The 26,551-nt window shown below is 35.2% G+C and overlaps 1 protein-coding gene across 31 annotated transcripts in view; it reads left to right on the top strand.

Moving 5' to 3' along the window:
• The window catches only part of Rims1 (regulating synaptic membrane exocytosis 1), a 454,154-nt gene that overhangs the window by 325,521 nt on the left and 102,082 nt on the right, over positions 1-26,551 (top strand). For 11 of the 31 annotated variants that reach the window (XM_057794794.1, XM_057794792.1, XM_057794788.1 and 8 more), the window contains 5 exons: positions 228-353; positions 1,877-1,939; positions 6,263-6,352; positions 15,054-15,137; positions 22,324-22,395. In XM_057794794.1, the coding sequence (XP_057650777.1) occupies positions 228-353; positions 1,877-1,939; positions 6,263-6,352; positions 15,054-15,137; positions 22,324-22,395 (435 nt within the window). Of the gene's footprint in view, positions 1-227; positions 354-1,876; positions 1,940-6,262; positions 6,353-15,050; positions 15,138-22,323; positions 22,396-26,551 lie in introns of all 31 variants that reach the window. The other 20 variants (XM_057794819.1, XM_057794818.1, XM_057794810.1 and 17 more) reach the window with 6 other exon arrangements.

Raw genomic sequence — 26,551 nt, 5'->3', positions numbered from 1 at the left:
AAATCATGGGCCTTTTATACAGATATAAAACCAGTTTGGAAAAATGCAACACAGGCAAAACTGAGAGTCTGTTCTCTTAGTTCGTTGAGTAAAATTGGCTTCGGTGTTATGTTAGCATCTTTAAAGCAGGTCATTTGTTAGCCAGTTACAGTCCCCTTTTTCCCCTTTAGTCTTTTGATAGTTTGGGAAAATACTTTGTCACGTGAATTTTTTGTGGAATATTTTAGGAGCTTAGATGAAATTCATCCAACACGAAGGTCACGTTCTCCAACCAGACACCATGATGCCTCCCGAAGTCCAGTCGATCACAAATCCAGACATTTGGAAAGTCAGTATTCATCGGAACAAGACAGGTACTTTTTCTAAAGTATAATCACAATACTGTAATCTTTCTATGTTCTGTTTTAATATATACAAATATTGCAGGATGATATATGAAAGAGTTGAGTCACATCATTCAAAACTGAACTCTCCAACAGTTTTGATATTCTTAAACATATGCAAATCTCAAAGTCAAGGTTATACTAATATTCATAATTTTTAGCCATGCTTATCTAGTTGTGACGTTTCATTGACTTGGATTTTGACCTAAATTTTGGAAGAATGGCTACGTGAACAATTTTGAATAACTTTTCTCCATGGGTCACATTTGGATTGTTGTATATTTGTAACTATAAAAGTTACATTGTTTATCTAATTAAAGTGTTTTTGATAAAGGTCATCTTAAAGGTTGTTTTCACTGCAGACTCTGAAAACGTCAATAATGTTTTGTTATATACCACTTTCTTATCACGTGTCTTCTCATAGGTCTCTGTGAAATACTAAATATGCAGATAGATTATTATATGGATGTGCACATTATTAGTTCTCCACTTATATATGAACAAATATCGTGTGGAAATTGTTAGTTGGAATCTATATAATAAACGTATTTTTCTTCATGCCCACAGACATTCTCATCAAAGTAACCACATGGATGTGCTGGATTAGCCTAGGGGTAGTGCAGGATTGGAGTTAAAGTGGAATGAAACTCACCTTGTTGAATGTTCTCTTCTGGTGTTTTGAAGTGGAGGAAAGTACAGGGAGGGCTAGAGCAAGGAGAGTGGTGTTGAATGAAGGATGTGAAGGACTCAAGGACACAAAACCCAAGCAGAGCATCTTAAGTTCCTATGGGAAATGCTGCTGTGACCTTCAAGTGTGAATCACATTGGAGACTGGGGGACAGAATTGCTCTAAGGAATAGGATTTCTTACTGCTCAGTTGAATGAGTGAGTGGGTCCTGCATAGTCGAATCGATTCTGGGTTCCGCTGAATAGTAGTGGGATTACAATCAGCAATGGGCATGGCTGAGGAAACCGACACATTTAAAACAATTTGATTACAGAATAAAAACCCTAGTTAAGAAAAAACATAATTGATACACATTCTGAGTGGCTACTAATGACTAGGAAATGATCATGTTGCTAAGTTTCTAAAAAAGAAATAAAACCAATTATTTTCCATTAATATCTGAAAGGTCAAACTTATGCATTTTAGTTACTGAAATAACTGTATTGGGAAATGTGTTCCTATACTTTTTGGGGGGGAAAGGCTGTTTTTCTAACCTTTTTATTGCTTCATAAAATTGTGTTGAACCACTGAGTAGTTAGTCAGCAGCCATTAGGACGTCAGCCATAATGTTTGTTACTCTATTGTTTGAATTTTTTAATGCTGTCATGTTTATTTTTTTGTTTAACCTCTCAAGCAAGTACGCTAGTGCAGACGATCTGGTTTCTCCCCTTTTTCATGTTTTCATTGGCATACCATTGGCACAACCCATGTCATTTAATGCCTCATGATTTATCTGTCTCACCCACCACCCATCCTGTCTGTGCAGTGAGCTTCTCATGCTGCCCAGAGCAAAACGAGGACGAAGTGCTGAATGCCTTCACACGACCAGGTAAATACAAGGATTTGGTGATGCTGACTGTGTGTGCTGATTCGCTTCCCATTCTGCTATACCGTCTCTCCCTTGGCAGTATTATTCCTACACGTAGAATTCCTCAACCATTCAAAAGTGATATTATTTCATATGGAGGTTAGGCAAAGATTTCAAAAACATTTTATCAAAGCAGACCACTTCGACATCAGTATATTAAAAAAAATTCAAGACTGGTGAGCCTCGTTGGAAATATTTTCACACCCATAAAAAAAAAAATGAGGAACCAGTTTCTCCAGTTCTGATCTCAAATGCCCATTGTGAGCTCCGCCTCTTCACACGCGGACTTAAATACCTGTCTAGTCACAAAAGCTCTGATCTCCCGTGCGTGGCAGGTTTACTGTGTTCATGATTGTTGTTTTGTTGCTTTAGCTTTTCAAACGTTTCCTTTTGGAACTTGCTATCCTTTATGTTCTCTTTTTCTGTCTGTTTTTATTTAAATGTTTTCAGTTCGTTTTTAATGGCTTGACTTCAGGTTCCATAATGCCCCTGCTCCTACTAGTTCAGAAATGCTGAAAAAACACACTTCCTCATGAGGACATGCATACGTACATGTAATACCTTTTAAAGTTACTTAGAGGAGAGAGAGGACGGTATACTCCTTTGCTTAAAGCATGATGCAGTATGTTAGGCTTGTATCTTGAATTTCAAATCTGATAAAAATAACTCTCTAAGGATTACTAGTAGAGTCTAGCTAACTAATCATTGTAGTCAAATGAATGTTGAGAAGCAGATGAGTGAAAAGAGCACCTATTCTCCCAAGTGTGAAAAACCCAAAGGAAAGAAGTACAAAGGCGTCACCTGCAATGCAGAGAGAATTCTAGGATTCATTGTATTCCTGCAGGACACATGGTTCTGATTGAATATGTGATCATGACTGGGCTAGCAAGAATTATTTGAAAGGTACTCATCTAAAATTATCCTGCTGCTAATTATTATTGAGTTTATTTTGTAGGGCCACATGATAAGTGTGGAAATGTTAATTCTATGTATCAACTGATGTTAAAATAGAAAATCATAAAGGTTTTAAAATTACCTCAAATCATTTATTATGCTAAACTCCTCAGGCTTGTTAGCTGCACATCCCAGCAAATGTTTCTAAATAGCAATGAATTATTTACAAGTTCTGTACATTTTCTTCTATTGTCATCTATTTCCTTTCCTAAGAAAGGAGAAAAGATTCGTACATACTTTCTATTTATGGATCTAATTTGTGCCTGGATGCACACCAGTCATCTAAATAAAATGGTGTCTCTTCATTTTTTTATCTTGTACATATCAAAGTGAAGTATCAGGGCTTTAAAAAATGTCATGCCTCTAGTTGCATCATTTAATATAATCTCATGTTTAATACAAATGTTTCACAAATTATTCGAAATTCCATGTATCTTTACTGTTTAAAGGATAGGATTAACTAATGATTTTAGAGGTCTTGATGTAGGTAGTCAGTCATCTTCATAAATATATGAAAATTAATAAATGTCAATATGAGACTGATCAAGCACATTGATACCTCCACAGATGTAGAAATGTTAGAAATGTAGAGATGAGAAGAAGCAGTTACAGCTGACTTCTCTGCCTCTCATTTTTATAATGGTAGTGTTGGTCCCAGTAAAACTGCTGGCTGCATTTTTTATAGCAGCTGTATTGTTATGCTTACTTTTTTTATTCTAGAGTTTTCAAAAATTTCCCTTCCTTCTACCCCTTAATACTTATTACTAAATTTCAAAAGGCAGAGAAAATCTGAGTTCAAATATATGTACATGCATGTGTATTTAATTATCTCCTGTTTTTGTACTCATGCATTTTAAAATTATTTCATATATTTGTATAAATATATATGCAAACATAAGCTCATTTTTGTATGGATATACCATATAGTTTTATTTTATATAAATTTTAGAAATTTATTAAGAATATCTTTCTATGGCCAAATTGTTAAATAACACTTTCAAAATAAAACATACTAAATTTACTGAAATCTTATTTCACAGAATCTAACAATTCTCTGAAGTATTGTACTAACAATAATTTTTGAGCTAAGACGAGACTGAAAATGTAAATTAAAATCATTGTGCATATTTTCAAAAACTTAAGTATTAAAAAACCTATCTCATATTAATCAATTTATAACAAACTATCATAAATCACATTGTTAACGTAAAAGTTCTCAGGTGCCATAGTGTGCCGGAAATGCTGTACCTGGCTTAGCATGCCCTAGATCCTTCATAAATGTTATCCATTTATTTCGTACAGCACCCTGCCTCACTGATTATATTTCTTCCATTTTGTTTATGTAAAAATCAACTTAAAGTCTTGACCTGCATTTTCTAGATTTCAATCAGTATGTTGCAAAGCCAAGATGTTTATACATCAAATTTTATGTTATTTTCCTTTTAGCTTCTGACTTCATGTAGATCCCTATTACCAAGTTCATGAAAATAAATAAGCAAGTCCTTTGAAAATTTTTATAGAAAACTGTCATTAAAGTGTCTTTCCCACGGGCAGGAGATGGCAAGAATAGAGTTTTAAGGGGGTTGAACATTTCAATATTGCTTTCCCTAGTATGATTGTAAAAAATACTCTTAAAACGTCGTTAAATTGAGGCTTCAAAAAATTTCCTCTGATATGCCCATTAGTGCCAACATGGTTATACTGGGAGACTGTTAAAATTTAGGGACTTTGGTAAATACATCTTCCCTCCATTTGTTATGCTTTAGTATTAACTAAAATGGATGGTGCAGTTTTGTAGTTAATATTATTAGATTATCAATAAAAAACTATTAATTAACTGGATTTACCTTGCCCCTTATAGAATAGTGCAGCTGGCTGACAGGTTTTGTGCTTGGGCAAATTTGGGCCTTGTTTCTGCCACTTAATACCAATTAGTGCATTAATTGGCATTAATTCCCTGCATCAGTGTTTCCTGGTTAAATCTTTGCTTTTCAATCGCAGTTTCCTTTAGTCTTATTTTAACTTTGGATTGACATCTATTAGTGTGTTTGTAGTTTCAACACTGAGCTGTTCTGTTTCACATAGGCAGTATATATTCGACCAGGGATTAGAAAGGCTTTACCATTGGTTTGTAGTTCATAGAACCTATCAGATATTTTCCCAAATAAGATGATTAAATCATAACTTAAAGTAACATGAAATAACATGTCACTTCGTATTAATTCTGATCCTTCCTTGAAATAACTATTGTGACTTCTCTATGGAAACTAGCAGAACCCCTTTGACCTAGCTTTTGTCAGGCCTCCTACTTCCTTAATGCTGTAGTTAAATTTATTTCATATTTTTGGTTTGTTTTCTTGCATGTTTGTGTTGCCATGTTCCAGACGTTTTGTTAGGCACTCTAAATCTTTACCACCCAAGATGCCTTTGTTACAGAACAACTTTCGTTGCATCAGCAGGTAAGAGCCACTCAACGTGCTTTGCTTGAACTAACCCCCAACCCCAGCCAATGGAAACGGAGAAGTGACGTCCTCATGTGTCGTTTACCTTAGGCTGTGAGTTAATTGTCCAGGAAGCTGTCTCTCATTAAGACTATCTAATCCTGATTTAATTATAAACATATATTCTAAAACAACTATCTAAGTGAAACACAATTCAGAAGGCAGAATTCTGCTTACTTACCATTTCCTTGTTGGTTGCAATTGTGGTGATTAATTTTTGTTTCCTTTTATTTGTGTGACTTTGATTTGTGAAGCACAGACCTGCCTGCACACACGTGGACCAGATCAGTGACTAGACAGGCCATTCCCCTTCAGCCTGATTGCTGTAATTCAAGAGTGCTGACATTTACTGATGAGCTGTTTGTTAGGTCAGAGCATCGGGGAGTGAAGACTCTCACTCCCCTTGTCTAGTGCCTGTGAACCAAACTAGTACAGCTGTACAGTTATTTCTCCTACGATGTCCTTCATTTTGTTTTGGTGTGGCATCTGTCCTTGGTAATAAAGTTTTAGGCATTTTGTTTTAAATGCTTCCTGTATCCAATTTGTTTTTTTTTTTCATAAGTAGGTGTGATTTAGTGTCATACTTCAGTCTGAGATTCTTTTCTTTTTTAAAATTATGCAACGCAATTTAAGCATAATATTTGTTTACTTTCTAAACAAAAGTTTACACTGTCATCCCGTGGCTCTCTCACACCCTTATGAACTGAATCGCAGTGATTCGACATTCTGTGTAATGAGAACATTATTTTATGCTTTCCTCTCTAACGTGGTCTTCCTTTCTTTCCTTTGTCTTTCTCTTCTCCCCCTGGATGTAATGCACTGGCACTAGCGAGCTGCAGCCCTCCCTTGGCAGGGCTAAGAGTGCTAGTACCAACTGCTTGAGACCAGACACTAGTTTGCATTCACCAGAACGAGAAAGGTATAAAATAAAGACTTTCTGAATTTCTTATCATTTGTACAGTGACTTTTTTTTAACCACTGTGTTTTGTCTCATGTGAGTCTCACAGACTTATCCACTCATGCCAACTTTCTTGCTGTCTACATTTTCCTCCCTCAGTACGCATCTGTGTAGGGATATGTGTATGTGGACATGTGCAAAACACACATATGCATATTTCTATGAATGTTGCTGCAAATGGTTTGATGTAACTTGTAAATGCTTCTGGCTGCTGCTTCTCTTTTGTTTCTGTTCGGTTTTGTGTTTCTGTGATTCAAGGAGCCTTCGGTATGCTGATAAAGCCATAGGATAGTGAGTTATTGGAAGGGCTGAATATTGTTTCCCCATTAGTAGTGGCAATAAATAATATTTATATATCTCATAATAATTTTTCATAAAGTCAAAATAAAAATTCCTTTGATATAAACCTTTTCTTACTGGGCGGTGGTGGCACACGCATTTATTCCCAGCACTTGGGAAGCAGATGCAGGAGGATCTCCTTGAGTTCGAGGTCAGCCTGGTCTACAAGAGCTAGTTCTAGGACAGGCTCCAAAGCTACAGAGAAACCCTGTCTTGACAAACATAAAAAAAAAAAAACCCTTATATTTAGCCCTTTTAAATTAACCTACCTTTTAGATAAGTTATGTTAAATTTTATTTTGTACAAAAATTTCAGATTTCCTGAAATCTTTCAAAAGTAAATACAATACAATAACATGTATACACATAGATCATTTTTGTTAAAGCTTTTGTATGATTGATGAACAAGTACTAATTTTGATCTAGATGCAGTCAGTAATAGTGTATCATAGTGTCTTCCAAATGTGAGTGAAACAATTGTTTCCTTATTAGGAAACTTTATATTCCTGCAAACTTAGTTGTAACTGATGGTCTTGGTTATAGTAACTGTCCTTGTTAAGTGAGATGTTATGCACAGAGAATTTATAAAGGACTTCTGCAATCTCTGAAGAAAAGCACTTGGTTGGACTAACATAGCTGTGGTTAGGCATTGTTTAAACTTTCTTATTACTAATCTTTGTAGTCTATGTATGAGATGTTTATTTCCTGGGATTAAACAGTAGATCTTCAGAAGATTATACTACAAATCTTCTTTGCACTATTAATAGGCATAAAATTTAAAATAGAAAAAATGAAATCACATAATTATGGTTTCTATGGTCACAAAACACCATGACCAAAAACAAGTTGGGGAGAAAAAGGCATATTTAGCTTATATTTAGTGCAAATAGCTGTAGACTGTTCAAAAACCGTGGTTAGTCCTACTTTCTATTTTGTTTTGTATTATCCTACCCTCAAAATAATTACAATGATACTATTAGGTAATTCTAATATGTTGCATTTTAATATTTGTTCTTTTATTTATGATAAATGTTAAAACAGGTGTAGAATTATCAGGTTAGTGAAATTTTTGGACTGTAACAGTCCCTTGTAATTTTTAAGATATAGATGAATGCTTCTTGATAAAAAGACAGTTGAAGCCATGTGTGTGAATTTTTAAAATCTCTGTAGCCATACTTTAAAAAGTCAAAATAAAGCCTAGCCTAGCATTAGATAGCATTATGGCATGTCGGTAATAGCTGTGAGGGAGACAGTGTGTATTCTTCTTTGTGTGGTAAATCATGAATATTTCATTTATATCACACCATAATTTGGACTTGTCAGATTCTTCTGGCTGCTTTATTGAACAGCGTAAATCTCACATATGTGCCCTTGAGATACTGTAGCCAAAGAGTTCACAAATCAGTGTTTCCATTAATTTAAATTTAAATCTCTCAAATAACACCGTTGAAGTTGGTCAGTCTGTATACAAGAAGGCTAATCATAATTATTACACAGGTTGTTTTGAAATCCAAGTACCATACCCCTCTTTAGTATAAGACAAAAAAAAATAGGAGATTAAAAACCTATACTCCTGTATGTTGAGTAAGAAGTAAATTTCCGTTAAACCATCTAGAGAGTGTAGTTCAGCACTGCTTCTCAATTTAATGAGGTCACTTGGCTGCTAAGAAAATAAGTAAGGATTTGTTGTTGTTGTTTGTCAAGGAAAGCATACATGTAAAAGGCTGTAGGTGAAAGTTGTTTTAAAGACAGGACCCTTGTATATACATCCATGGGTCATTCTGAAGTGGGCGCACCCATGTGAAAAGTGGTAATTACACACACATCACATACAGATACAGCGAAATGCCAAATATGTTCTTAAATTTTAATTTCATTTTCTCAAGATAGTACTATTTTTTCCACAGTCTTTTCATATACAGTTTTAACTTTTAAAAGTTAATATTCTGACTCATTTTGCAGTTTATTATAATAACTACCATTTCTTTAAGCACCCTCCCTAATTTTAAAACAAATTATGATTGATATTAATTAACATGAGGGTGCAATTGTCAAACAAACCCAATATCTAACAGCAGAATTTACTAAGCTTTTGAAGGAAAAATCTGTGTGCTCTCTCTCTCACTTGGTATTTTAGCCCAAGCCATGGGCATTTTGAGTCCCAAGAGTCCTGTATATAGGAGTGCTGTTTGGGAAGAGAGTCCTGCCTGACTAGAAGCTTCTTCCTTGCACCTTGTCAGATAAAAGCCAGTTTTCTTGTTTCCCTGATTAGAAGGAAGTTACCCTGATGGCTCTTAACTTTTTCTTTACCAGATTTAAACAAGGGTCTTATATACTCATAGACACTGGTGCTGGGAGAAATGGAAGGGTGCTTACTTTTTCTGGAGGATGAGGATTACCTATGACCTGACTTCACAATCACTACCTTACTTCAAGCTCGTGAAAGTGTTTTCTACTTGCTACCTGCATTTTTAAAGCCTCCCCCTGGTAATCTCTGTGTCAGAGGCCCTGCATGGACTATGCTGTCGCCCTGGCTCTTAAAACTCATCCTCCTTGTGTTATCCAGTCAGTTGAACCTGTGCTCCCTAAACAGCTCCTCATAAATGGCGGGTAGACACAGACCCTTCTGCAAGCTTCTTTGCCTCCTATATTGATTAATGGAAAATTCCCACCATGTCTCTCCCCGTTTTTCTACTCATACTTTCCCTTGAATTTTATTTATTTCAAAGATTCCACTCTGCTACTTTTAAAGACATGCTGCCTTGTGGTTTGACAAGACACGGTTTCTCTCCTAAGAAATGATCCCAAACTTTTAAATGATATCTGGACACTCAGTATATTAAAATGTTTAGCTAACCTTCATTATTTCATCTTTGAGTTCTATGTGTTCTTCCCATTTGATACATGTGATAACACAGCTAGCTAGGTGAAGTGGTTCAGGCTTGTCATTCCATAACTTGATTGGATGGAGTTGGTGGGGAATGAATTTGAAACCAACCTAGGCTTCACAGCTAGTTAAAGACCACAAACAAACAAACAAACAAAAATAATAGTAAACAAGGGCTTATAACTAACTTCTTAATTTGTAAGTATTTCTTCAGCCCTTGATTCAGAGAGCCAGGAGATGCTACTGGTTTCACCAGTGTACACTCTTTCCCTGAACTGAATGCCTCTCCAGTTTCGCTCCCAGTCCTTTCCAAGCCCATTAACTCCCTAGTCTGGCTTAATCGTAATGTGTATTGTAATGTTTTATCTCGCAACTCTCCCATTCAGATTGAAATAAACTTTTGCTTTTTTTGTCAGTTTAACAATTATTTTATTCTTTATACGTTTTTCTAAGACCACTATGGTTGGTATGTAAATTGAAAAAAAAAAAACTTTTAAATAAAAAAAAAAGACTTAATTTTTTTTCTAAGACTTCTTCAGTTACTTCTCCCCTCCCCCAACACACACTAATTAATTTTTGTTTCTGGTCATAGCTGCTTACCATTTTCTGGGTCCACATGTATTTTTCTTGGAAAACTAAATCTGTCCAGATATGGTGATGTATGCAATAATTACAGCACTTGGGAGGTGGAGGCAGGTAAATCTTTGTGAATTTTAGGCCCATCTAGTCTACAAAGTGAGTGCCAGGCCAGCCATGCCTACATAGTAAGATCCAATCTCAAAAGAAATAAAGGAAGGGAGAGAGAAAGAAAGGAAGAAAGAGAAAAAGAAACAAAACAACAACAACAACAAAACCCCACAACAAACTCTAAACCTGTATTCCTATTTTAATTAATCCACTGCTATCTTTATCTAGAAACTCTGCTTCTGTGATGTTATAAGACTTGGGTCAGAGAGCACATGATATTTGTATTTTTTAAATACGCTAATAGCATTATTCTCTTCAATTTCTGTGTAATTTGAGGTCTTAACACTCTCTATTCTTTCATCCCTAAATGTGGGTCCAGTTGAGAATTAGATCCAAGGAGGTAGGAATGGGTGTGATCTAAACTCTTACAATAATACAATGAGGAAGTTTGCAGTCTGTGGCCATAGGGTTGTTAGCTGGTAGAGAAGTCAGAAATTCACCAATTCATAGAATCATGGGATGCTTCCCTTAGAAGATGAGGTCCCATAACTAATGGCGGCTATGAAGGTCTGTTTGCGGGCATGTTTGCTGTTTGCAGCCAGCCTGGTTAAAAAAGACGCATTCAAAAATGACAAAGTCACTGGTAGCTGACCCTATAATTTGGAAGGTAGGAATTACTTGAATGAAATCCAAGGGAAAGGAAATTACTGCCAAAATGTCAAGCACTATAAATTGACATGACTCTTATAAATCATCAGAAAATGTATTTAGTATTGAAAATATATGTATTAATTTAAAAATGCAATTTAACTTAAATCAAGATTAGAAAAGTCAGTATAGAAGTTATGAATAATAAAAAATTACAATGAAAACACATGTTTGATTAATCAATTAATTCACTTGGCTTTGGTTTTTATTTTAATATCTCAGAAATGGTTTTCATGTGTGTTATTTATGGTATGAATAATATGTATATCTGTATCCTTTTTATAGTTAATTAAGATATTTTGTAATGCTCTGCTTAAAAATATGCATTCATGGAAAATTGTATGCATACAAGTAGATGTGCTAAATATACAGTAAGTTACACACAATTACTCCTTGTACTACTGCTAGAGATAAATACCTTAACAATAATTTTATTCTTGTAGAAGTTTATTAAGTCCAATTTCTTTGTATCTTGTTATGAAGTCCTCTTATGTATGCATCACTCCCTACATACATAAGGCACTCATTGTTTGTAATCTAATCATTAAGCCCAGAATCTTTTGTACTTACTGACTCCTAGATCTATAAAGATATAACTGGAGAAGGAGCCATACCTGGAGAGTGTACTTGACCACAAAGTTTAAGATCTCCTACTGCTTAATAATTTCATGTTATGTCTTCTGAAAGCTGTTATAGACTGTTAGAAAATAGGAATCCTGGCTTTTTGTATCCACAACAGTTATATAAAATATTTGTTCAGCACATAGATGTTCTTACTTTGGTGAGTTTAGAGTACCTTGTAAAAGATACTGTAATTTCCAAAACGTGAAGCTAATTTAAATAGGCTATCCAAAAAAATGAAACCAAGAAGAGGCATATTTACTTCAATTTGATATTTGAAATCTAAAATTTCCATACTTAGTAGCTTGTGATATGAAACTAGAAGTTGAGATTAGTTTCTTAAAACATGAGAATAGGAGAGGCATGCCGAAATAGATCTTAATTGTTTTCCTGAAAAATTACAAAAGACAAAAATGGACTAGTCTATTTAAAACTTTTAAATATGTTACATCGAAAAATAATATGTATTTGGGGGTTAAAATGTGGATCTTAATTGATCCTGCTTTTTCCGTTTTCAGCAACGGTAGCTGGGGAAGGACGTTTGTGATAATTATACCTATCAGCATATTCAGAAGGACTCTGAGAACTAAGAAGGACGTGTGTTATGCTGTCTCGTTTGAAGTTGCCTCTTGAAAGTTGCATTCACAATTGCTCGTTCTAAATGTACAGCTTTCTCCATCACAGCTTTTCACGGCATGTGTCATGGTTATTTTATTTTTCTTCATTTTTTTCCCTTTACTTTTATGTGTAAATAAACATAGGGACTGGAATTCCGCCTTCAGAAGCATGGTCACTCATAATCCTGTCAAGTTAAAAATTACGGCATCCGAATAAGCTGTTAACTCTATTTTTGTGTTTCCAGTCGTCACCAGATGCTTGAATACAAATTTGGATATGTAGATATACTCTAGGTATAGATAGTGTTCATGCTTCTTAAAATAGCTGACTTTAGTTGATCTATGAAACAAAGCTACTAAGTTGGAAAGAACATATTTAAAAACACACAGGCTGGTCCTGCTGAGACCGTGCCTACACACAGTGCACAGTAAAATACTGCAACGCCTGGACCCCTCCTGCCTTTGAACTCTTATTTTAAGCTGCTTTGTGCTAGAATATATACTGGCATTTTTTTTTTTTTTTGCTGCCTCACTGAGTGCCAGGGTCTTTAGACCAAGAACTTCCTGACATGCGTTTATATACTCCTTGTGGTGCATACTCCGAATAAAAGAATAGTTATAGGCTCATTTGACAGTTGAAGAAACTGGATCAATATAAAATAAGTGGAGAAGAACCGCAAGTGGAACTTGAATGCATGTGGCCACAAGGTCCAGGGTCTGATGCTGCTGATTAATTCTATATTAAATCTTCTGAAGACTATTTAACAGCATTAGAAACCAGGAATCTTCACTTTCAAAAACTTCAGTGGCATAGAGTTTATAAGTCAGTAAATATATGTGATTTAATGTGTTGTCTCTTTTATATGCATTGTAAAGGTTTTTATAGGGACTGTAAGTTGGGTATGACAATCCAACTTTCTTCCTACCTAGAGAAAGTGATGCCACTCCACACTGTGGTTACTGAACAACTCTGGTACTAAAGCTTTCAACAGGCTTCTATTTGAATCATGAACAAGGAGTTAAGCTTTAGAGTTTAAAATATGAATACTTCGGTAACATGCTGTGACTTTTTTTCTTACAGAACTGTACTAAATTTCAAACATTTCCCTTAAAACAAGGAAGCAAAAATAAATAAATAACTACATGCCAGCACTCTGCCTGGCACACTTGGTATCTATAAATGTAATCCTTATACCTCTGAAAGGGTAAAGTTCCATTACTTGGAAATTCCAAGCAACAGGGATGCCCTGAAGTTCCACTTGCTTTGAAAGTTACATATGCTGAATGCGGACAGACAATTTCCTCAGCATACAAAGCAAAGAGAGTTTGTGCAACTCACTTAACATTTTATATCAACCCAATCCCAGTTTCCAGTGATTTCAGTGCGAATTAAAATATCAAAGGATTTATTGAGCAGAGACCGGACCCCCACTTCCCACCCAAAATAAACAGCCTGGAGTTTTTTCTGGAATTGACAAAAATTGTAAATTGTGAAACAGGTTTACCAAATATATCAGAATAAATTGACCAGTTTTATGAACTACCAATTGATTAATTAAAATTGGCTCAAAGTATTATAAATATAATAATCATTCTCCAAACAATAGAGGAAATGGCAAATCGATTTTTCTTCAGTTTATAACCTGTTATTTTATGTCTGCAAAGAAAAATTGAATAATGCTGAGTTTCTCCAAGTCTAATGAAAGAAAGCCATCTGGGAGGCTAACAGTCATCAGTGTCTGCGGACCTCAGATGTCCCAGTCACACTGATAGATTTGCTTCTTGTATTCAGATTGTCAAATAAATCAATAAATGTAAGTTAGGTGCAGGAATGAATATTTTTTTCTAATTCATCTGCTACCTTAATTTCCTTTCCATAGTTATAAAATCTTTCAAGTTAGTCTTTTAATGCATATGAGAAAGTCAATATCCAGAGACATATTCTGCTATAATATTGATATCAGACTTAGTATATGAAATGTCTAAGCCTGACCTGCTCAGTTGCTTTATTTCCTTTAACCATTCAACTAGATATTTTAAATGATTGTGGATATACACAATCTGAATCTTGAAATGATTTAATAGTAAAGAAGTTTTTGTTCAAGTAATTGCTCATGAAAATGCTATTATAAATGCTGAAATAAAAGGAAGTGTTTAATGAAATGTAAGATACACTTGTAAATACATATTAGCAAAACTTTTAATGTCCCATTTCTTTTTATCTTTATTTTTCACTTTAATTTGTTGGTAACTGATCCCATAGTTTTCTACAAGAAACTTGTGGAAGATACTATCAGTAGCTCTTTTATGAATTTTTTTTATCTCATAGTTTCTACACTAAGTAGGATTTATATTTTATCTTACACATAACTTGTACCTTTGAATTAAATTTGCATACTTCATCTTGCCACTATTAATTTCAAGGGCTGATGTCAGTTACCGTGCGTGACTCATTCAACTTAGACAAACGTGAAGTCCTTAAATATTCATGTTTTCAAATTTCTCCACATTCACGCTATTTGTATAGATATATAGATACATAGACACATTTCTGAAAATGAAAAATGTAATGACCATGTTCCAAAGGTTCCAAAATATTTTGTCAACCCACTTGTAAGGTTTCATATTTCACATTTTCATACTATTATAACTTATCTAAGTTTATCTAATATTAAATTATAGAAAAAAGAATGAACATTTTGACTTCTGATGGCATTATTCCAGTCCTGTTGTTCCGTATATTATTTTATTTTAAGAGTTACTAAATGTCCTGTTTTTTCCTGTCTTGTTTACTGGGCAAGCAGGGGTAGATGGTCCCCCTCCCTAGATAGGAGGCGACCTCCTAGCCCCAGGATTCAAATCCAGCATGCATCTCCGGAGAATGACAGGTACTAGTCACATCCTCACAAACAAGTGGCATTAGCGACTCAGAAGCTACAGAAGGAAGGAAAAGGGGCGGGATATTGGCAATGACATTATTTCATTCAAGAGCCAGAATCAGATATGTGATTCCTCCAGTGACTGCACACAAGTCTGAGAGAGGGCCTCACAATATTGATGGGAACAAGGAAGGCATAGAATATGGAATTTGAAATACCATCAGGGTCCAGTGAAGAGAGATCTGTTTTGATATGTCTTCATTTTAGGATTTTTAATTTTTATGGATCATTTAGGTCTACACAGGGATATGTAAGGAATTTTGTGTGCATCTGAATATATTAAAACTATGCCACAGAACATACTCGTGGTCATATTGCCTCTAATCTCAGCTAGTTTGCTTTATTACCATGTATACTTGCTGAGAAGAAATCGTAAGATTTGGGTGTATTTCAAGCATGGTATAAAGAAGGACATCTGGTTCTTGTACTTTTTGTATTGTATTTAAAGTGTTCTCAAGAGCTAGGGTCAGTCAGCTAGAAACATTTTCAAAACAAAGCCTCTCCGTATCGAATCCACTCCATGCTGATCTGTGAAAATGTCACAGTAGGTTTCACCCATCGTCACTGTTCTCAGTTTGACATTCTCATGTTTCGCGAGAATATGCATGCCTATTATTTCAATCTTTTAGAGTTTTCCTACAAATGGTCACAGAAGTGTTGGGGTGTGTGAGACATTTCAGTTGAAATTCAGCAGACATATGCTTAGTATTGATTAGACAGAAGCATTCTGAAATGCAGCAAAACAGCTGAGATAGTTTTTGCATTAATTATATCTGTATGTCCAAGTAATTGTAGACTTATCATAGTGGTAATGTTTATTTTCTGTATATGTGCACAATTTGTATTCTGTATATGTCTCCACAATTTGGTATATAGAATATCTAAATTATGTAAGATAAATTTGTATAATTAAACAAGGATGAGAAATAACGTAAACTGGCATTATAAAAGTTCCATTTTATTTTCACGTGTTAAATTCTAAAACATCTACCCTTTTGTTTCATTGATTTTTATTGAGCTCTACATTTTTCTCTGCTCCCTTCCTTGCCTCTCCCCTCCTTTTCAACCCTCCCTGAAGTTCCCCATGCTCCCAATTTACTCAAGAGATCTTACTATGGTTTGGATTTACATATTTAGAACTTAAAACTAATCCCTGTGCTACTTTTAGATTTCTAGAATTGAATTTAGGGATCTAGAATTAATAAAACTTTCCGTCTACGTGTAAGCAAGGTCATTTAAAATAATAAAAAGTAAATTCGATAAATTCTCTACCCACACTGTGTTCTGATGGATGAAGTCAGGTCAATGATTATGACAGCGAAAGCAATGGCCATGAAGTAGTTGACAATTTCAACTTAGAACAAAAGTCTTTGAATATATGCAAAAAAACAAAAAACAAAAACCGGTGATTTTTAAGTAACTGATCCTTACTCCGATTATAATGAGTATAAGTGTACTTTTATTAAGTACACTTAATAAGTAACATTTATTAAGCCAAATAAATAAAGTAACAATTCAGATCTTAGCATACACAAGATCTCATGACTTCCAATTAACAATATATGAATTCGTGATATGATTACCTAATTTCTGTATGTGTAGGTGCAAGATAGATGTTTGGGAATGAACTTTACAAAATTTGAGCTTGGCTTTTGCTTCTCTGTAATGATATATTCACAAATACTCCCTATATTTAACTATGATAAATGGATTTAAAATAATTCAATTATTATTCATTGCTATGGAAAATGAAAATATTTTAGAGTAAACTTAATTCAGCTACAAAAGATAATATGCATCTGTGAAAATGAGAGAGTAAATACTCTTAACTAAGGACAGAGTTGTAAGCATTTGTGACAACCTCTTGACGAAGCTTAATAAGCACAAACCACCTCTCATGAGTGTTACTTAATCATTTAGAGTATCCTAAAAATGTCTAAATAAAATGAGTATAACATTCAACTTAAGTAAAATGAATTATTGGACATGGGCATTAGTTTACCTTTCGCATTGGTAGCCGGAAGTACTCTTAATAATGACATATACAGTTGGCCCTAGATGTTTCATCAGGGTCAAAGAACACTTCTTTGCTCCCTTTTCTCCCCACAGCACAAATATGGGCATAGATATGTGTGGACATATGTGCAAGTAGCTTTTAAATGAACAATGTCTACATAATGTAGTGTCAACAAGAGGCATGCTTCATGCCTTTTCAGGTGATACCATACACTCGGATTTAACGTGGTCTAAAAGTAATTGTGCATCTTGTAAGATATTTAAAATGAAAATTAAAAAAAAAAAACTTGTTTTGACCCTTAGGGAACATTTCTGGCTTTAAAACTGTAAAGATTTCCTAGAGGTTTTATTAAGTTAGTAGTTCCAAGATTTGTATTGGAATAGTTTCACATTGGTATATCTGGTACTTTGAATGTACCGGAACCTATACTTACTCTTTGAAAGAACTGAAAATATTTGAAAAAAATCACTATTTTCTTGAAATTTAGTCAAATGGTGTCAGTTGAGTTTTTCAGCTTCAGCAGCTCTCACCTGTTTTACAAATAACTATATTTTCTTCCTCTTCCTCCCCAACAATTTTTACTTCCCTGCAAAATGACCTGACCTATCGTATCAAGTGATTCATTTTGACTTAAAATGAACTTTCTCTATTGACTATGGATATTTGATGGAGTCAGCAAAAATCTTGTCGTTTTATTCACACAACACACATCAGCTGCTGTGCACAGGCAGCTAGTATACAACTACTCACCAATGAAGTGTGCTGTTGTTTAGTCTCTACTTACTTTGCTGTGTGTATCAACAAGGTAATAAGATGTGCCAGACACTGAAACCTTAGTGTATGCAGTGGCTATACTCCCCACATGAAATCAGAGCCATACAAGAATGTGAACATATCTTAGTCTCATGCATGTATATGTTTATCACTAATCTTGCTTGAATTTATTATTTCTTCCCAAATTGATGAAAAAGTAAGATGGTAAAGGTAGGCATTCCACTTTCAAATAGCATTAGTCATCAAAAGCTATATACAACATAAGCATCCTGAACACACAGAGATTCATTCTTACACCACTATTCTATATAATGAAGACACCCACTGGTAGATTTATGTTACATTTTATCCCATACCAAAACATGCTATATTATGTCAAATTTCTAACAAATATTATTAAATAATATAACATGTTTGGCAATTCTTTTGTATACTATATGTAACATTTTATTATTTTTATTACACACACATATAATAATTTGGTGATGTCCTCAGAAAATATTTTCTTACTCATAACATCATGAAATTGAATCAATTATAATTTAAAAATAAAAATGAAGTATTCTCCAAATAAATAATTATTTCCTGTTTCAATTATACACTAAAAATGAGAACACTAAAAGTATTATAAATAAGAATAATATTTCAATGGAATTTCAAAATTGCAAGTTTGTTTAGAGATAGCTCCAGTCTTCTAATTAAAGCTTTTGCTTCAATTCAACAATAAAATAATCATGTACTTTATATTTGGATGTGTTTTTATGGCTTTTAAATAACTTGATCTCTGCCATGTGGTTACAGGATTTTATATTTCTGAGCAATCATAAGTCCAAATTAAGTATTATTCCTGAAATCCAGGAAAAATTCAAGTTTTAACTATTTTTAATTTTGATCCATGAAAAGATGAACAGCATAAGAGTGATAAAGATGACTAGGTCTTTTTTGTAAACTGAAATCATGAAAACGTGGTTGTTGTGGTACACGGGCTAAGTCACATGACATTTTCTAGCTTTTCTTTTCATTTGCACATTTAGCTAGTTGTAAATGGAGTAGCTGAATTCTCATGTTCTGTTAAACTCTAAGAACGAGCCGGAGTCCCTGGTAACATTGTGGTAAAACATAGGCTACTAACATAAAATAATTGATGATTACTTATGCATAAAGTATTAGTAAAGCAGAAATCATGCTTTATTTGTGGAATTTTCTGTTTTTATTGAAACCAAGTAAACAATATATTTGAATTGTTACATGTGTATTTGATGTATTTGATGTAAAGTAGATTATATTTTCAGAGTTACTTCTTTTTGCTCAGTGTAAATTTGGACTGTCAAATTACAGTAAATATATAAATAACATTCTATAATCTTAACTAATATATAAAGGCATAAACATTGTATATATATTTTGGGTACCATGCAATATTCTGCTTGCATGTATACATTATTGAATGCTTAAATTAAGGTTAATAATACATCTGTTCCTACAAACATTATTTCAGCAGTGAAGACTTTCTTGTCTCTAGATTTCAGATATATAAAGTATATTATCATCACTTTTCACTCTTGCTAAAATATAGCCTACCTCTTGATTTATCAATGTATATCTAATAATATTGATCATACTTCCCCCTTCTCCCTAAACCCTATAGTTAACCCTCAGATTCTGGCCGAATATTTGTTGCTGCAATTAATCATTAAAAATTTAGTCATTATAGCAACAGTTTTCAAACAAAACATTTAACAAATAGGAAAGACATTTTGAAAGAGTAACATACAGTCAAAACCCATCTAGACCAAGATCCTGACAGTAAAACCTTCAGGTGGTTGATGTGCAGCATGAAGTATTTCATGCCCCTGTGACCTGTTTTCTGAACATCTGAGCAGTAATTTTGATTGTATACAATATAAATAACATTTCTACTGTGCCCATCTTAACCCTCTGTTTATATCAATGATGGGTGTGATTAAACATACAATGTATCAATAGCTATGAATATACATTGACTCTGAAATATATACCAATAGAGTAGGTGTATTTGGAGCCAAATAAATGTTATTACCATTTAATATTCTACCTTTATAGCACTCAACATTTTCTTGCTCTCAGAAGTGCTTAAGCAACCACAAATCCAGATTCTGTGGAATATTCCAAAACTACCAATACACAATCCAAATGCTAAGTAATAATTAATGTATTTAGAATTCGTGTGCTTGGGGATGGTAGTATTATTAACTGTAACTTTGCATGCAGAAGGAAATGAGACACATGGAGGTCAAGTACCTTGACCCAATTTTCTTCGTTAGCCAGAACAGCTGAGTTGAAATCCCTGACACTATAATTCACACTGTGGGCTCCTCTGTTACGGTTAAGTCATGGCAGAGACTGCTACACTGCGGTCATGGACTGTCTGCTTGCCTCCTGGCTTCCAGTGATGACTTTCAACAGCAAAGGAGCTATCATCCCGAAGCCTCAGTCTAAGGATAAAAGAGCTGTGCCTCCCCTTTTTGATTGGTCAGATTAGATGACGAAATAAAGGCGAAATAAGTGCTGAAGTCTTCGTAAAAACCATATATCCTTAATATTGCCAGTGTAGCTGGCATCACCTTGGGAACCATTCTGCTGCATGACCTCACTAAGTCTTCTCACTAAGGACATGAGAAGGGGAAGAATTAGAGAAATTCAGAGATAAAGTATAATCTCATTTAAGGCTAAAAAACTTAATATATTGTGTGAAGGACAAGGAAATTGGGCAAGTTCTAATGGGTGCTTATAGCTTTTTTTATTTTTCAACAGCAGATCTCATTCTTCTCTCCCCTGAAGGTGAGAAAAGGATTCTTTGTCCTGATCACTGCTGGGACCACACACAAACTCTCCATAAGTCACGCATTACATTTATTTTGATCTCATGCCCTTCAACCTGTTTTACTCACCTCTCCCTTCCCTACCCTTCACTTCAATCTGTGTTGTGGCCTCGGGCATGTCCTTTATTTCAGAAACAAGCATTAGTGCCTAGTTAACACGACAACTGCCTCCCCTAGATTCAGGCATGTGCTGTATGTTCCTCCAGCTGAAGAACACGCACCTGTGTTAGAGAAGTAAAATTGTTTGAATACAGCTGTAGAGGTGGAAGAGTGTGGAGAAATGAGTAAGGAAGTGTGTACATTTGAGAGAGAATGCCTGGGGCTTTCCTGTGGGTTTCTAGTGTCCAGGGGGCACTTAATTAAGATGTCTGGAATTCTAAGTAAGAAAAAATACATCCTTCAACAGTTTCTGAAGGTAGGACTTTGATAATGCAATAGGCATAAATTATAGAAGATTCAGTGATAACACAAAAGTACACATTCTTACAGTTTTTGAAATGTATGTGTTTGTATGCCTTGATGCTTTATATTATTTGTGTAAAATATGTAGTGCTATGAGTAACTATGTGAAATCATGTTTGACTTATTCAATTGTAATAGCCATTTAGATATATGTGCCTAACATTTATACACACATTTTATCATGTTTACACCTTAAATACAGAGCTATCATAAGTTTTATATACAGATATGCATTATGAATGCCCATACATTTTAGTGATTTTGTTCACATAGTAGTTCAGGCATTTAGGCTAAATAAGTATATGTAACTTACATTAAGGAATATCTCTTTCACTCTCACTTTCTCTATGAACATTGCTTTTAGGAGAAAATGATATCTTAATTTCCAGAAGTTAAGTGTTATGTGCTTCCTGGAAGTAAAATTAGAGGTTTTATTCTGTTATAGCAGGTGTAGCTAGCTTTCGTATCTCTCCCTACATACCTAGACATTTTTATTATTGATTAGAAAGCAATTTTCATGATTGGTTTAAATGTCTTCACTTCTGTTGACGTCTTTCATGTTTTTCATACTTTGGTGGTGGAAAATATCCTCTAGAGCACAGAGTCTCAAAATAAATGCTCACTTAGCCCCTGTGTGGTGTTTCAGCACCAAATCATTACCATTGTAGCACTTATCATCCTAGATTTCATCACGCTTTGTTTTATTCATTGGCGGAAGTAAAGTCGCTGAGTAAGGGTCTACACCAGATCATTGCTGTAGATGTACTCACTTAAACTAAGTGGTGTCAGCTTCTCCTGTCTCCCATCTGCCACTGTGTCTTCCACCCAGCATCCTTTCTGATTTCAATATTTGATTTATTTGTTAATTTTTTTTTAATTGTGAAAGTGTTGACTGACAGAACCATTTAGGTAAGCTAAGTTGTCATTGTTCATGCCTTGTTTTTCTTTTTCATTGTTGGATGTGACTGTGTAGCTCTATTCATCATCTATTTTGTATTTCTTTAACATTTCATTCCCACAGGCACTCCAGAAAGTCTGAAAGATCTAGCATCCCCAAACAGACTAGGAAATGCACAGCCTCTGATGCAGACAGGTAGGCTTGTTGTTGTGCTGTGCCGCCTTCCTTTTACGTAGACCTGGGAGTGCCCTGCCTCTCCCTTAACATTCCAGGGTACGGACACAAACTGTGATGCTTGACGTGTGTCATGAAAATGAACCAACAGCTATGTGAGGAAAGTGGCTGAAGAGAAAGACAATGTCACTGTGTCGGCTGCTCTTAAATAGTAGGTGTTAAGGGACAAGCAAACATGGTTTTTCTTCATGATCAATTTCATATCTGTGGAGGTCTAGACACTTGCTCATTTTCACACATGTGTTAGAACTTGGATGTTTTCCTTCTGTGATCACATTAAACGCTTCTAGTGAATCATAACTGGGAAAGTGTGGACAATTTGAGTGTCTGTTAGATATTTGAATAATATTTTTTAAAAAGTTTCATTTTCTACAAGGGTGTAATCTATGATTCTTGTTGTTTTTTGTAGCTGTACTTATTTGCTGTGTTCATGTAAAGAAAAATCTAAGGAATTATTGATGATTTTCAGTTTCTCCAGTTTTAAATGTGTTGTGTGACTTTAGGTAAAACAGATTGACACTTCTTTTGACACATCCACAGAAACACCTAGAAAGTCATAGTAATGTACATAGCAAATAGTTGGCCGTTAGACAGAAGATCCTTAAAAGCATGAATGGAAACAGGTGAATGGGTATGTTCAATATCAGATGTATTTCAGGCATAGTGAAAACAGAGGTATGAATAGAGCATTTGGAATTTGAAAATATTCAACACACCAGCCTTACTGAACTAAATCAATAGGTAAAACTTCATATAAATTTGAAATGGGAAAATATAAGAAAACATATGAAACTAGTAAATAATTTTTTTAATTTAAGTACATATTCTTGAATGGAGAATGGAAATCAGAGGACAAGAAAAAAAAGGAAACTAAAATTTGAACTGTAGACTTCTTGAGATTTTAAGACTGGTATTTTCAGTTTCAGAAATATAGATCCATTTGGAAACAGTTTTGCGGGGGGATAGAGACATGACTGAGAAGTTATTAGCACTGACTGTTCTTCCAGAGGTACTGGCTTTAATTCCTAGCACCCACATGGTTGCTACACAGATTATTAAAAATGGGTTAAGCAAGATATGAGAGTTAGCCAAGAAGAGGCTAGATATAATGGGCCAGGCAGTGTTTAAAAGAATACAATTTGTGCCGGGTGGTGGTGGCGCATGCCTTTAATCCCAGCACTCGGGAGTCAGAGGCAGGCGGATCTCTGGGAGTTCGAGGCCAGCCTGGTCTACAAGAGCTGGTTCCGGGATGGGCACAAAACTACAGAGAAACCCTGTCTCGAAAAAAAAAAAAAAAAAAAGAATACAATTTGTGTGTTGTTATTTCGGGGCATAAGCTAGCAAGGCAGCCGGGAGCTGGGCAGCAGGAATGCAGCCCACTGCTCCTCCTACAGAGAGGGACTCAAAAAGTATCAAAAGAAGAAAAGGAACAAAACAGTAATTGGACTGCGAGGCAGAAATGGTTGCATTAAAGACTACAGGTTGTTGTTAGCAAGGCATGCATGCTGTTCCAGCCTTCAGTCTTAGCTTAGCCGAAAACACTGGCCTCTGATATGTGTGGATTTCTTTGTTAGTGATTAACATCCTTGACTGATTTTTATGGAAATCTAAGTTATATGACTAACTTTTAAGGAAACTGTTGAATGCTTGGTACAAGGGAGTTGCCCTGTGTGCTCTAAGTCACACTGATGGCAGTTACTGCTGGAGCTCTGAGCTAACCTGTAGTTAAGGTTAAGTAGTTCACAATGTGAATGTTTTGTGCATTGATTTTTTTTAACAGTCTTACTTTACACATCAACCCAGTTCTCTCTCCCTTCTCTTCTCCCGCTCTCCCTCCCTCCACCTTCTCCCCACCTCATCCCCCATACACTCCTCAGAGAAGGTAAAATTTCCCACTGGGAGTCAAACAAGTCTGTAATCACTTAAGGCAGGACCAAGGCCCTCCCCACTGTATCTAAGCTGAGCAGGTATTCCTGCATAGGGAATAGGCTCCAAAGAGTCAGTTCATGCACCAGTATTTATCCCTAGTGCATTGGCTCTTTTTCTACACCTTTCCCCTCCTTTTTTCTCCTTTCTTCTCTTCCTCCTCCCTCTTTCCTCCTCTCTTCTTCCTCCCTCCTTTGCTTCCTTCTAACTGCTTCTAGTGTAACCCAAGGGCATGTCATTGTTAGGAAAACAAATGTTCTACCACTTGGCAATACCCCCAAATTGGAAATTGACCCTTGACCTTTAGAGGCTAATAACCATACACAGAAACCTGTTATGCAGTTATCTGAAACATGTTGCTGTGAATTTATTGTGGTTTTAAGTTTATCTGAAGCAAACACGCCATTGGGTGGAAGAGTCTAACAAGAAAACCTTGTGAAATATACTGTGACCTGTTAGGGGTGGAAAGTAGGTACAGCTAACTCTGTCTTCTGCTTCCCACCACTCTGAGCATGGCTTTATCCTCTCATCCTCTCTTTTTTTCTTTTATATAAGAGATTTTTTTTTCATACATCACAGTCTGATTAAGCTTTTTCCTTCCCATTCCTCCCAGTTTCTCCCCATAGTCTCTGCCATCCAAATGCATACCCTTTCTTTCCTTTATTAGAAAACAGCCAGGCAATTAAGGAATAATACTAAAATGAAATAAGATAAATAGAAAAGCTAACAAGTTGGAATATGACAAAATGGAAAATCAGCAAAGAGCCAAAGAGAATGATTTAATAAAATAAAATTTCACTTTTCACCTCCATGCGAGTTCAGTTGAGAGCAGCCCGATTGTTATTATTATTATTGTTGTTGTTGTTGTTGTTATTATTGGTACTATATCCTGAGTTTTGCCTGTTGGGAGTATTGCTTGTCATTTAGAATTGCCTACAAGTGTGCTATGGGTTGGAGCAATGAGAAAGAGCCTTATAGGCCTGAAAAGGCTATCACAGAAGAAACCATTTTGGAACTCAAATGCTATGTATATTTTCACCTCTTCAGCAGGTCATTAAAATACAGAAATACCAAAACCTTAGTTTAGAGCTTCAGCTGGGAACATCTGAAAAACTAGAACTGTCTGGCTAAAGAGCTAGGGTTTTGCAGTGAAGTGCATTTAGTTCAGCTTAACACAGTGGAGTTCAGTGAAGGAAGTCAGACTGCGATTTAACCCAGAAGTACATATTTAGATGCACACTTGCACAGGTGAGCTACTGCATACGTGTATGTGTATACCCATGGCAGATTATACAAAGCAGACTTATTAAATGTCATTTGCATACATTTTTATCCTGTAAACTTTGAGACCATGATTCTTTTAAGCCATACTAAATCATTCAGTTTTTAGATGTATATCTGTATATTGTTGGAATATTTTTTTTTGTTTGGTCCCTCGGTATTAAAACAAGTCCTGTTACAGTAAATATTGTCATCAGTAAAATTTCCATCTAGCATGTTGAATCCTTAGGTTCAGGTATTCAGAAAAAAGTCAAGAAGAAATTGCACACACCTATCACCTGTCAGAAAAGAAGGTCCCTGTTGGTTCTCGGCAAACCTGTGCAGCTCCTGTCTCTAGCATTTTTCTCTCATTGTCTTTGTGCAAGTTATGAATGAGCCTCAGTTGTATTTATAAAACAGTAGTAATTATACATCAAAGGCTTACAGCACAAAAGTTCCCAGATACATGCACATACATATCCATGTAAATGCACACACACTTTCAGAGCTTAGCATGTAGCTGTCACCATATTAACATTAAAGATATTACTCTTATCTCATTGTTTCTTAGATCTTGTTTCTTTTTTATTCCATCCATTCTTGGTTTCCTTCTCTAACACGTTCATTCTAAGGCTCTCCCATTCTTTTAACCTCCTTTCTTTCTATTATATCCCATTCTATTAAAATGACCAAGGCTCAACAGCCTTGATTCTCTCATCTCTATACTTTTGTACCTTGAAATTCTTGACCAGGTCTCTTTTTTCCATTTGTCTAAACAAACCATTCTTAATTCCATTGCCTCTTCTCTGCAAAACTGTGTTCAACTCTTTACAAGTTCACCCTCCTGGAACTCAGTGACCACATCCCTCTCTTGCTCTGAGTGACTGTACTCATCCTCTGAACTGTACTCCGTGATTGACATGTAGCAAGA

Source organism: Chionomys nivalis, chromosome 19, assembly GCF_950005125.1.
Source record: "Chionomys nivalis chromosome 19, mChiNiv1.1, whole genome shotgun sequence".
In the NCBI taxonomy this organism is placed as follows: Eukaryota; Metazoa; Chordata; class Mammalia; order Rodentia; family Cricetidae; genus Chionomys; species Chionomys nivalis.
The sequence above is the reverse complement of the archived record's forward strand: the minus strand, read 5'-3'. Positions and strand labels throughout refer to the sequence as shown.